Raw genomic sequence first — 12,800 nt, forward strand, 5'->3', positions numbered from 1 at the left:
AGAGACACTTCAGAAGTGCTTGAATATGATTTATTGAAATTCAAAGGATAGCGGCGCTAACAGTCTTCTGAAACCACTGTGGTGGTGGTTACAAAAAAAAAAAAAAAAACCTTGGCTTTTGTAAAATAAAACCACCATAAAGGCTGCTTGTGATAAGAGTATGGCTTTATAACAATAGCCGAACTTTGTTGCAATATGCTCCTTATATTTTAAACATGAAACTCTGGAGAAAGAAAACGTACATTAAGAAAAGCAGTCCGTTTATTTTTGCAAGCTGGAGAAATCTGGTCCTCCACCATGAAAGTTCCCAGAGATCTCTGCCCCGCTGAAGTCAAATCCAGGATTCTGTTTGAAAGAGGAAAACATGAAATGTAAACCATGGATAAAACTGTTCAAAATAAAACCCCACATCAATACAGACATACTGCATTTGCTATTAATAGATGAGTGTTAAAACTAACATGATTTTAAAAATTCCACATAAGAATTTTAATATTCAGAAGGTCATGATTTGCACTTGTAAAGGAACTTGTTTTTTTTTTTTTTTACATTCTTGGCAGATACAAAACACAGGTGTTTTGGCACAGAGGAAGACATTGGGCCTGTTTCAGTAAGGAGGTTCAACCAACTCTGAGTTTAAACTTCAACTCTGAGTTGATTTACTGAGAGATTGAAAACAGAGTTAAGCGTACACACCGCCACTATAAAAAGGCATTAACAATGGAGCGCAGATATTACGAGTGACTATGGCAACATCTGAAAAAAAGAGATCACCATTTCTTTCTCCAGCTGAACTTAATGTGCCCATGCAAAGTTATAGCAAATGACCATATTTAAAAAAGCAACACCACTGCATCAGGGAAAGAGACAGTTTGGGAAACCAGCTGCTCAAGTTAATGCGTAATTTGACATTTAAAGTATTTAAATATTTAAGTAATGTTCTGTGTGACGTTTATACATTTTTCACACACGTTCCCACTTTCAGTTTTAATAGGTTTAGTGCACTTGTGTGTCAGCCTCTATTATTGATCAATGGTAGAGATTGATATGACATTTAGAATGTAAGCAGAACTAAAAAATTGTTTTTAGAACGAGTAATAATCCCATTAATCTAGTTACAGTACATGTTGAAGATCAGCGAATTTAAGCTAATTATTTATTGAAAAAGGACAAGCCATTCTCATACATGACTTTGTTCTTTGTGTGACTGAAATGTAGGCAATAGCTATGTTTCCATCCAAATATAATAATTAAATTTATGTGCAATACTGGAATAACACATAAAAGATGTGCGAATAAAGCAGCGTTTCGATTCAATGAATCAAAGAGAACAAAATCGTCACTTCCTGATTATTTGGCGCCAGATATCAACAGTAAAAACAGAATTTACTGCGGTAGAAGAAGCTGCATCAATCTTTTCTTCATTTAATAAATGTGCGCCTCAGAGGACAATGCTGACACACAATGAACACGCGGTGGCATTTGAAGCCATGAGATGCGGAGAGGAGACGCACTTGACACGCTACAGAGGTAATTAATAATATACATTAATATTGAAACAGTTAAGGCGTTTCAGAATGACCAAAACTACATTTAGGATGTTTTACTGTGTGCTCAGCCTGCTGGTTGGTGTAGTCACACACATTTTCATCATCATATGATCTCTTATAACAAACCTTTTTTAATGCACATACTGGAATTTGTTCAGTAAAAGTGTTTCCATGCGCAGTTTATGCGCATCTTATTACATAAAAGTTTATCCTACTCAGTTATGTGCATGTTTTTTTATGCCTATTTTCAAAAGTTATGTGCATCATGACGTTTCCATCAATTGTTTTTATGCGCATATCCAAAATGAGCATTAAAATAGGTGGGTGGAAACGTAAGGCGAGAAATACCGCTTCTTCTTTAAAAAAGGGGAGGAGAACGACAGAAACTCTGAGTTTAGAGAACAAAACCTGCTCCTGACCAGGTAAGGTTCACAGAGTAAGTTACCATGGTAACTGACTCCGAGATAAAGTTACCTCTCTTTCAGAAACAGGCTTGGCCTACCCTGCTTTCTCCAGTTTGACAAACCAGCTATTTTGAAACGGAAAACCCAGAGTTTCTCTCATTTCAGGGTTAAAATACTGAGTTTTCAATTAACCTACCTTCTGAAACAGGCCCATTGTACCAAAACGTCTGTTTTTTGTATCTGCTAAGATATAAAATAAAACTATACAAGTTACTATTAACAAGTGCAAATCACCACCTTCTGAATGATATTATTAAAATGATTAAAGCACCAAATTTTTAAAAACTGAGCGTGGGCAGTGCAGGCTTCATTACTGAATGAAAATTTTGAAAATAAAAAAGGCATATATACATATGGGGGATATTTAGATTTAGGCTTTGTCTAAATTGTAGGTCATATAAGATGGAATGTCTCAGCTCTTAAAGTGACCTCAGCCTAGTTCAGCTGATCACACGCACGCACACACGCACACACACACACACACACACTAATGAATACACTAATTTGAGTCAAAATCAAACCGAATTTAATCTTCATTTCTTTCCATAGATGTATATGTATATAGTTACTGCAGATTTGTTTTAAGTCACCGATAGGGCTCGATTCGACCCTACACATGATTCTAAATCAGCCAATTATATTTTCATGGTCGCACAAGTCTTCACGTTGTTTTATATACGTTGCTCAGCAACATGGACGCCTCCAAATGGTGTTAAAAGCATCACATGCTGTATTTGTCACCCAAAAATGTCATTTCTGTCTTCATGTAATGACGTATTCACGGCTTCGAAATCACACATGAGCTGACACACTGTTAGTTTACTACCAAGAGGACGCTCGCATGCCTGCCAATGATGTCTATTTTAGTGAACAGAACCTGCGTATGTTGTGAATAACATGTAATAAAGTTGTAAGTAATGTTCAGTTTGTTGCAAATTGAACTCAAAGTGAAGGCAGCCATGACATGAGCGCACTCGGCAGGAAAAAATGAAGGCGTGCACATTTAAATGATCATATTGCATTTTAGAGTCATGATTATGACAAGCATTTGATATGTTTTTTTCTTTCATAGTGAACACAAAGTGTTGTACCTGAAAATAAATGTTTATAGTGTCAGTATAACTACTCTAGCCTATATAATGTTCAATATAATGCAAGAGGGAATCTGATGATGACAAATGTCTCATCCGTGATGTCACCGATAGGTTTCTGAAGAACGCAAAAGAAGCTACAAAAAGAAGCTACCATTTTGTTCGTGTGTCATCGCACCGACCGGGGAATACCAAACAAGGGCAAAGAGGTGGAGCATGAGCAGAGCTACAGATGCCTACTCGCATTTTGCTTAGATGGGCTTTTCTTTTGGAGAAATGCTTAATACTTCATTACCTGCAAATGGTTTGTGTTTTGACCACATGTGCTAAGTTGTATGATATAGATAGGGCTAGACGGAATCTGCGGACGTTTTTTGCTATTTCTGCACAGAATTTTGGTAAAAATCTGCGGATTTCTGCTGAATTATTTTGGGAGTATCATAACTAAAACCTTAATATGTGAAATAAAAAATAATATCTTTTATTTAATGTTTACAATGCAAATTCAATTAGATTCTGGTAAACAAAATGAGTCTCTCATATAATATATCTACTAAAAGACAAACTGCATTGTACATAAATCAGATAAACATTTTAATATTAGTCAATAATATTACTGTACTTATCTTAAAAACTGAATAAATATAGATTTACACACATTTACTCAAGTAAATAAACACAATTAAAGATGGGCTAAAAATGTGTGGGCCTACAGCAATAAAGTGTTTAGACTTTTAAAAACACTGTATGACAACATTCCAGATGACTGTTCTAGAGCCTACAGCTAATCAGTCTGTCAGATTCTGGAGCGCATTACTCACCTGGGAAATGGAGGCCACGTAAATGGTTTGTGAGCACAAGTAAGTGCACACAGCATGCCATATCATCTGATGTAAGAAATAATGCCAAAAAGCAACTGACTGTTTAAAGCCATATAAAACAACACAAAAATATGATGTATATGCCGAGTTCAGTGGCTAATCAGCCGGAATCAGCTGAGGTGAAGTGACGGCGACCAGCGAGACCTACAGTAGCTGTCACGCAAGTGGCCATGCCCTTAATTAAGCAGACTTAATATAACTTAATAAAAACAAAACGGATGAGTTATAAAAAAAGATTCACCCCATCACATTTGTCATGAAGGGTAATATTAGCTATATGAACCAAAACCATTCTTTGTACCAGGCTGTAAACACCTTTTTTCTGCTGTAAAGTTGCCCATTTTAACAGTGGGCTCAATAGAAATTTGCTCTATTATTGAGCCAGGACTAGCGGAATTTCGATGAAGTGCAGTTTCTGTTACTTCCATATTTAATTCACAACGGAGAGCGGGAGGTTGCCGCTTGGGAAGCTCACAGGGAATGGTCTGTTTTTGTTATTTTTGTTGTTATAGTTTTTTTTCCCTTTTGTTTTGTTCAATTTTCCTTTTTTAAATGACATGTCTATATTATAGGATTGTGCTGTGATGTGGAAAATAAAGATTTTCTTTTATGAGCCTTTCCAGAGACTTTGTGACTAATTGGTCACTAATATTAGTACTTATAGATGGTATGATGTTTCCCTTTTTTTGTCTTTTTTTCCTTACCTCCTTCTATCTATTGACTTATTTTTAAGGATTACTATAATAAACCCATTACACATTTTTTGTAAAACTTGCCTTTGATTATGTCTGTAAAAGCACATTGTACATTCATTTTAATAACCTTAAATAAACATGTTAGGATATTAAAAAAAGTCATTCCAAGTCTATACAAAATGTAGCATTTTAACCAACAGTAGACCAACACATAGCCCTAATATTATTATTGTTGTTGTTTTATCATATGTTTGAGAAATAATAATAGCCTACTCATATTAACCTTTATTTTACATCTACAGAATCGTGAGAAAATCCTGATCTTGATTTTAATAAAAAAAAAAAATCATGATTCTCAGCCAGAATCATGCAGCCCTAGTCACCGGCAGGTGTGCGGAAATATGTGTTTTAGGTTTTTGTGTGGCTTTTACACCAATGTGACAATGCCATTTTGACAAGGTGCGAGTTATTTCCCTGAATATCTTCTACGTGTGACAGAAGTGTGACCCCAGCAGGGTGTAATAATAATAATAGTCCCGCACCTCTCTCTGAAACCTCTCTAGCGTGAGCTTCCTCTGCATCTGATCCTGCACCCACGGGTCGGCCATAAACTCGCCCTCCAAAAGAGACTGCCAGCAGTTCCCAGCCTCTCGGTTTGTCTTCATAAGAACTATACGGATCAATTTTTTATCCTCTGAAAGCAGAAAGAAGTTTGTTTTTTTACTGAGAGGTTGAGGAAAGACACGAGCATTATTTACTCTGACATGAATTGGTAAATGGCTTTTAGTTGTACCTAATGTCCACGTTGCTTCATCGCAGACTGTAGATCCAAACAGCTTCCCCTAAGAGACGACAGAAAACCGAATTTAGCATTTAGAAGTAGCTGACAAGGTCTGTTAGCATCACTAGCAACATCATGTAACTCAGTGGGGCTTTTCATATGCCTGTGCCACATGCTGCAGCACGCAACAGAGGTGCATGACAGTAATTACATTTATACACGCTGCAATATGATTGTGTGTTTACATGACAGGACGTCCTATACAGACATACAACTCTAACATTTACATTTATTCATTTGGCAGATGGTTGTATCCCTCACAAAAGAGGATATAAGATGCACTTCAAATTAACAGACATCAGCAGCAATATATAGATGCCGTGACAAGTCCAAGTTAGCTTAACAGTGTTTTTTTTCTATGTACATGATACAGACGAGCAGATAGATGAGATGTTTCCTGGACTCTTTCAATGTCTCTACGCAATTAATGCGAAAAATGACGGAACGGGGTTTAATCTTTTAAAAAAAACAAACAAAAAAAAAAAATTAGTCAAAAGAATGATGAGATGTATATCAGGGAGGATCAGCAACAACAAATAATTTAAGACCGTTTTAGATAATTTTATAAGTGGAAAAGTGCATATACTAATACCATAATTGGTATTTGGGGTGTATATACACTCACTGGACACTTTATTAGGTACACCTATCGAACTGCTCCTTAACGCAAATTTCTAATGAGCCAATCATATGGCAGCAACTCAATACATTTAAGCATGTAGACATGGTCAAGATGATCTGCTGCAGTTCAAACTTAGCATCAGAAAGGTGATTTAAGTGACTTTGAACATGGCATGGTTGTTGGTGCCAGACGGGCTTGTCTGAGCATTTCAGAAACTGCTGATCTACTGGGACTTTCACGCACAACCATCTTTAGGGTTTACAGAGAGTGGAGAAGGCACTGCAGAAACGAGACACGCCCTGACAGCTGCACCCTAAAGGCGTTCCATGTGACCAGAAGTGAAGAAAAGTCATTTCGAGGCAGGCGAAAATATTATGGTATACACACACACACATGCACACGCACAAAAACAGTGCAAAAAATACAAAAATTATTTCAACATCATTTTCATCAAGTTAAAATTTAGTGGTTAGTGGTTGGGACAGCCACCTCCCAGCTCATGTACCCAGTATATTATGATTAATATACATATTAAACTTTCTAAAAAATACTAAAAGCCTTGTGACAATGAATAGGAAAAATGTGGGTCCCCAGAGCCAAACCCCTTGAGGATTTTGAGGAAAATCAAAATGGAGGACAAGACCGGCTTATACCAGCATCACAATTTGTATTGATGTTCTTAGCATGATCTAAGGCATGGGTCTCAAACTCAAGTCCTGGAGGGCCGTAGCTCTGCACAGTTTTGCTCCAACCCTAATCAAACACAGCTGATCCAAATAATCAAGTTATTCAAAAGAGTCTCAAACACCTTGATTAGTTGGATCAGCTGCGTTTGATTAGGGTTGGAGCAAAACTGTGCAGAGCTGCGGTACTCCAGGCTTGAGTTTGAGACCCCTTGAGCAAAGGAATCTACTCAGGTGTCTGTATTTTTTTGACCACAAGGTGGCGCTGACCTATATTGGAACTATGTACATAAGCTCAGATCATGGGGGTCATTAACACACACCAAGTTCTCATTCATTCATTCATTCATTTATTCATTCATTCATTCATATTGTTTTCAGCTTAATCCCTTTATTAAACCAAGGTCGCCACAGTGGAATGAATAGCCAACTTATCCAGCATACGTTTTACGCAGCAGATGCCCTTCCAGCCACAATTCAACACTGGGAAACATCCATACACACTCATTCACACACATACACTACAAACAATTTAACTTACCCAATTCACCTGTACCACATGTCTTTGGACTGTGGGGGAAACCGGAGCACCTGTAGGAAACCCACGCAAACACGGGGAGAACATACAAACTCCACACAGAAACACCAACTGACCCAGCCGAGGCTCGAACCAGCAACCTTTCACACCAAGTTTTAAGTATGCAAAAGTGTTATAGTGATACAGCCTCATCAGAAGAAAAAAAATCGTAGCCCTTACATGTGAAAAGTAACTTAAACCTGAGAGAAACTTAAGTTAGAGAGGAAATGAGTTAGAGATTCTCTTGTTGTGGTTAATATCCGTACTGTCCTTTATCTGTGTGCCAAATTTCAAACTATTTACCATACAATTTTGCAGGCAGCCAAAGGCTTCCAGTGCAGATTAAGAACAATAATAACAACAACATTTTCAATTATAATAACTGCCCACGCACATTCACGTCTGTGCTTCAGACCATTATCTTTAAGAGAATGAAACGGATGTAGTGACAGATCTTTCCTCGCTGTCATGTACATCTGAACAAAACAGATTGTCAAAGGAAAATAAAAACATCAGGCATTGACTGCTGTTTGGATGGAGGAGGATATAGGTGGGTATGTGAGTTAAAACACACTAAAGTTAAATTCAAAATCATTAACTAATTTCAGATAGAAAAAAAACAATATTATTATTATTATTATTATTTTTTTTACATTTAATTGATGTCAGCTTCGTGTTCGCGTGGGTTTCCTCCGGGTGCCCTGGTTTCCCCCACAGTCCAAAGACAAGCGGTACATAGTGTATGTGACTGTGTGCAAGAGTGTGTAGGTGTTTCCCAGTGGTGGGTTGCGGCTGGAAGGGCATCTGCTGCATAAAACATATGCTGGATAAGTTGGCGGTCCATTCCGCTGTAGCGACCCCAGATTAATATAGGGAACCAGCCGAAAAGAAAATGAATGAATGAATGAATGATATCAGCTTTATAGACCACATTAAAGCACAAAACCTCAAATGGCGTGTAATAAAAGCATATGAATTTACATCAAAATGAATGTACATAGAAAATGAGTCAAATTTGAGTGTCTACTTTGTTTCAAATTTCCCATTTATAATTAAAGTACTGAAAAATATTTCTCCTTTATTTAGCATAATATGTATTTACGTAAAAAATAATATACAACATAATTGATCTGTACTTAATTTATAGAGAAAAGAATAAACGATCATATTGCTGTATGATTATTTATTAAAAACACCTTGCTGACCAATAGCTAAAACTTAATACAGTAGAGTAGTAGTCTTTTTTATTATTCTTGTTCTAAGTATGCTTGACAAGTTTTTATTTGATATAAAGTATTGTTAAACTGAAAGACAATTTAGTGAGTGTCTTCTGTAAACCACAGTAAAAATAATCAATTAACCCCCTTTTCTACCTTGACCCACATTTCATTCACCAATTAAAAGAATAGTTCACCACAAAAAATACATTTCTGTGATCAATTACTCACCCTTTACTAGTTTCTTTCTTCTGTCAAACATAAAATACTGTACGATTCGGGCTGGGCGATTTGGCCTAAAATCAAAATCATTTATAATAAATAATTGATTATTTTATTTATTTATTTGCCCTCATTGACACTGACAGTAAATATGTACAGTAAATATGCTCACATATTACAAGTGAGAGATTTCTGAATGAAGGGTGCATTGCTTGATTTTAAAATAATTGAAGGAAACACACACTATCTACTATCTATAATTATTTATTGAACATCAACGCTGAACAACTGAAATTATTACACACGTAAAACAAACAGTCACTTTTTTACTATAAAAGGTGAAAATAAATAACTTGTACTTTTGGAAACAAAATAAATTATTTTCAATGTTTTTCATATTAAAAGAAAGAAAATTAAAAGAAAATAAGCAGTATCTCTTCTAAATAAAATAACTCTTGTATTTCCTGTAAATAATATTTTAAACAGGGCATTTATTGCATCTATTGTAAACAAATATTTTATTGTAAATAATAATTTTAATGTAATGGACAATATGCCGTCTCAAGGCATCTCAGTACAGCTTCCAATCATCGTCAATGTAGTGCAAAGTAAGGCTCAAGAATGAAATGGTCATACTTGACCAGAGATCAGATGTGGCTGCAAAGTGTGGCTAACAGAGCGGGGTCACGAGACTGCACATGCGGTAGGGAAAGTAGTTGAAAAGAACCTGGAAAAATTAGATCGATTATAGTTTCTAAATGTTTATTTTGATTACTTTTTGATTAATCATCAAGCCCTATGTAGGATGTTTTGAAAAATGCTGAAAACCTGTTACCATTGACTCCCATAGTTTTTGTTTACCGTTTTTTGGTAGTCAAGCTTTTTCATTGAGGTCAAGTTGGTTTTATATCCGCACATTCGTTCATTTTTGAACAGTGACAACAATTTATGACACTGTATTTATATTGTTTACCACATTACTTTAAATATTGGGTCTGAAATAGCACACCTTTAAAACGACATTAGCACTATTTCATTGACTAAATGATGTTGCACTTCGATAGCTATTGGATGCCAATATGATTTCCATATTTAGAATTTGCAAAGAATACTTTTCTGAAGTTATATTAAGATGGTGAAAGTCTGAATGTGCAAATTTAAAACCAACTAGGGCTAGGCAATTAATTGGAAAGTAGTCGAAATAGACATTCAGAACCTATAATTGGTAAAAAAATTTTCCAGGACTTTTACTCCAATTACTTTCCCTACCGCGTGTGGAGTCACGTGACCCTGCTCTGTTAGGGCTGATTCATACTTCTGTGGCCACTTTGCAGCTACATCTGATCTCTGGTGAAATAGGATGATTGGCCTATTCTTGAGCCTTACTTTGCACAATATTTAGAGGAGATACTGTTTATTTTCTACTTTTAATATGAAAAACATTGAAAATAATTTATTTTGTTTCCAAAAGTGTATTTACTTCAACTTTTTTATAAGAAAAAAAGTGACTGTTGGCTTTCAGGCAACGTGTGTAATAATTACAGTTGTTCAGCGTTGATGTTCAATAAATAATCTTAGATATTAGATGGTGTGCGTTTCCTTCAGTTATTTTAAAATCAAGTAATGCACCCTTCATTCAGAAATCTCTCACTTGTAATATGTGCACGTATTTACTGTGCAAAACCTGTCAGTGAACTATGAGAGCAAAAATATAAAATAAATAAAACAAAATAATCATTTATCGTAATACAGTTAAGATATTCAATTAATCGAGATTTGGATTTTAGGCCAAATCACCCAGCTCTATTACTATTTTTTCGAAGTCAAAGCTTTTTCAATGAGGTAAAGTTGGTTTTATGTTCACAGATTCATTCATTTTTTATTAGTGACAACTTATGGCATGGTCCTTATATTGTTTACTACATTAATCGGAATGTTGGGTCTGAAATAGCATATAAGTAGGGCTGCACCATATTGGTAAAAATTAACATTGCAATATTTGTTTTCTCTGCGATATATATTGCGATATAAATACAATTTCACCAGATGACTTAAATAGCTCTATTTGTAAAGTCATTATTTTAGATTGATTGGGATGATTTTGTAGGGAAATGAAAAATAAATATATTTGAATGTAAATTACTATATACATATAATAAACAAACAACTGTAGTAAATGAACACAATGGAGCAAATATTAAAGTGAAATAAACCGTGCTTCATGGATTTCTGGAGAGAGTACCAGTATTCAGATACAGAAATGTAATAATCAAATGTAAAATAACACTGCATAGTCTTCATCATATAAATAATTTATCAATTACAATCGCCTCACAGCAAGAAGGTCGCTGGTTCGAGCCTCGGCTGGGTCAGTTGGGTCTGTGTAGTTTGCATGTTCTTCCCATGTTCGCATGGGTTCCCTCCGGTTTCTCCCACAAGTCCAGAGACATGTGGTATAGGTGGATTGGGTAAACTGTCCGTAGTGTATGTGTGTGATTGAGTGGTGTATGGACATTGCCCAGTGATGGGTTGCATTTTGAAAGGCATCCACTGTGCAAAACATATGCTGGACAAGTTGGCGGTTCATTCCGCTGTGGCGACCCCAAATTAATAAAGGGACTAAGCCGAAAAGAAAATGAATGAATGATTAAATCTTAAAAACACAAAAATTTTACTCTATTATGGTTCAATTCCAAAGTGTCTCCACAAATCTTATGTTCTTTGACCAGCGGATTCTGGTCATCTACTATAATCCCAACACAACATTGCATATCTTGCGATGTGATCTTGATGCCCAAATGATATATTATGCAGCCCTACATGTAAGTATGACTTAAAAACAACAATGGCACAATTTCATTGACTGATCAAGGTTGCCAATAGGATTTCCATATTTGGAATTTGCAAAGAATACTTTTCTGAAGTTATATTAAGATGGTGGAAGTCTAAATGTGCGAATATAAAACCACTTTAAATCTTTGAAACCACTTAAGAGGGAGTAAATAGTGAGTGACGTTACAGTTTCATTTTGGGGTGAACTGCCCCTTTAATTTAAGTTTCAGGTCTCTGTTAAAGCATACAAGTCTCCCTTTATTTAGCAATTTTGCAGGCTCATCCATACCTTAAAAATCTGCTGGTCTTTGACTCGAAGATCGATCTGTTTGCTCCCGATGTTACACTTGATCTCTTTAGCTGAGGTGCCAGGAGGAACATTGACTTCGATGTAAACCTCCTCCATGGTCTGATACCAGGAGCCCCATGCAGTTTTACACGGGATCACCCCGCTCCTCTCCTCAAAATGCACCGACATATCCTGCTCGCCTTACTGGCCTTTCATCAAAGCGTCTGCTCGAGATCATACAAACACACACCAGTCGCAAAAACAGCAATAACTACAGCCACTGAAGTGGATAAATTTGTCATACATTCTGGTAATATCTCGAACTGACTTCTTCTGCAGTTCATTGTAGTGGAACGTCAAAGAAAACGAGCCACCTAGTGTATCGGAGAGCGCTGTAAAGTAAATATTAAATGGAATATATACTAAATAGCTAACTGTGGTGGAAAGTCTTTCTTGTCACTGTAGAAACACCGACTGTATTTGGTTTGAAATGACTTTACTTTTTATTTATTTAAATCTCATTTACACTGCCAGGGAAACTCAGGATATCTTAAGACTCGAGCAGTGTTTAGGTTACTAACGTCGTTAGTGATTCATGTTAAGTGAAGCTGCAGAACTTTCAAGAAGTATTCGTTTATGTTCAGTTTGCTAGTTGAGCTACTTTTTAACCTGTTGCTAAAAAAGCAAGTGGATTTCACTAATCCCTTAATTTGATAATCCTCAAGCATTCACTTCACAGCATGTACTGACAGTCATACATAGTGTAGCCTACAGTGCTTCATTTCATCTGTAGTGCTTTATACAGTACATTATGACTTCTAACTATTGACAGCTTA

The 12,800-nt window shown here is 36.0% G+C and overlaps 1 protein-coding gene across 1 annotated transcript; it reads right to left on the reverse strand.

Moving 5' to 3' along the window:
• Positions 1-16: 16 nt before the first annotated feature.
• On the reverse strand, positions 17-12,307 carry nudcd2 (NudC domain containing 2). The gene is made up of 4 exons (XM_056472500.1): positions 11,965-12,307; positions 5,475-5,523; positions 5,224-5,375; positions 17-345 (listed from the first exon to the last, which is right to left on the reverse strand). Exons 1-4 carry the CDS (start codon positions 12,151-12,153, stop codon positions 262-264), a joined length of 474 nt encoding a protein of 157 aa, XP_056328475.1. The 5' UTR covers positions 12,154-12,307; the 3' UTR covers positions 17-261.
• Positions 12,308-12,800: the final 493 nt, after the last annotated feature.

The sequence above is a fragment of the Danio aesculapii genome, chromosome 14, assembly GCF_903798145.1.
Source record: "Danio aesculapii chromosome 14, fDanAes4.1, whole genome shotgun sequence".
In the NCBI taxonomy this organism is placed as follows: Eukaryota; Metazoa; Chordata; class Actinopteri; order Cypriniformes; family Danionidae; genus Danio; species Danio aesculapii.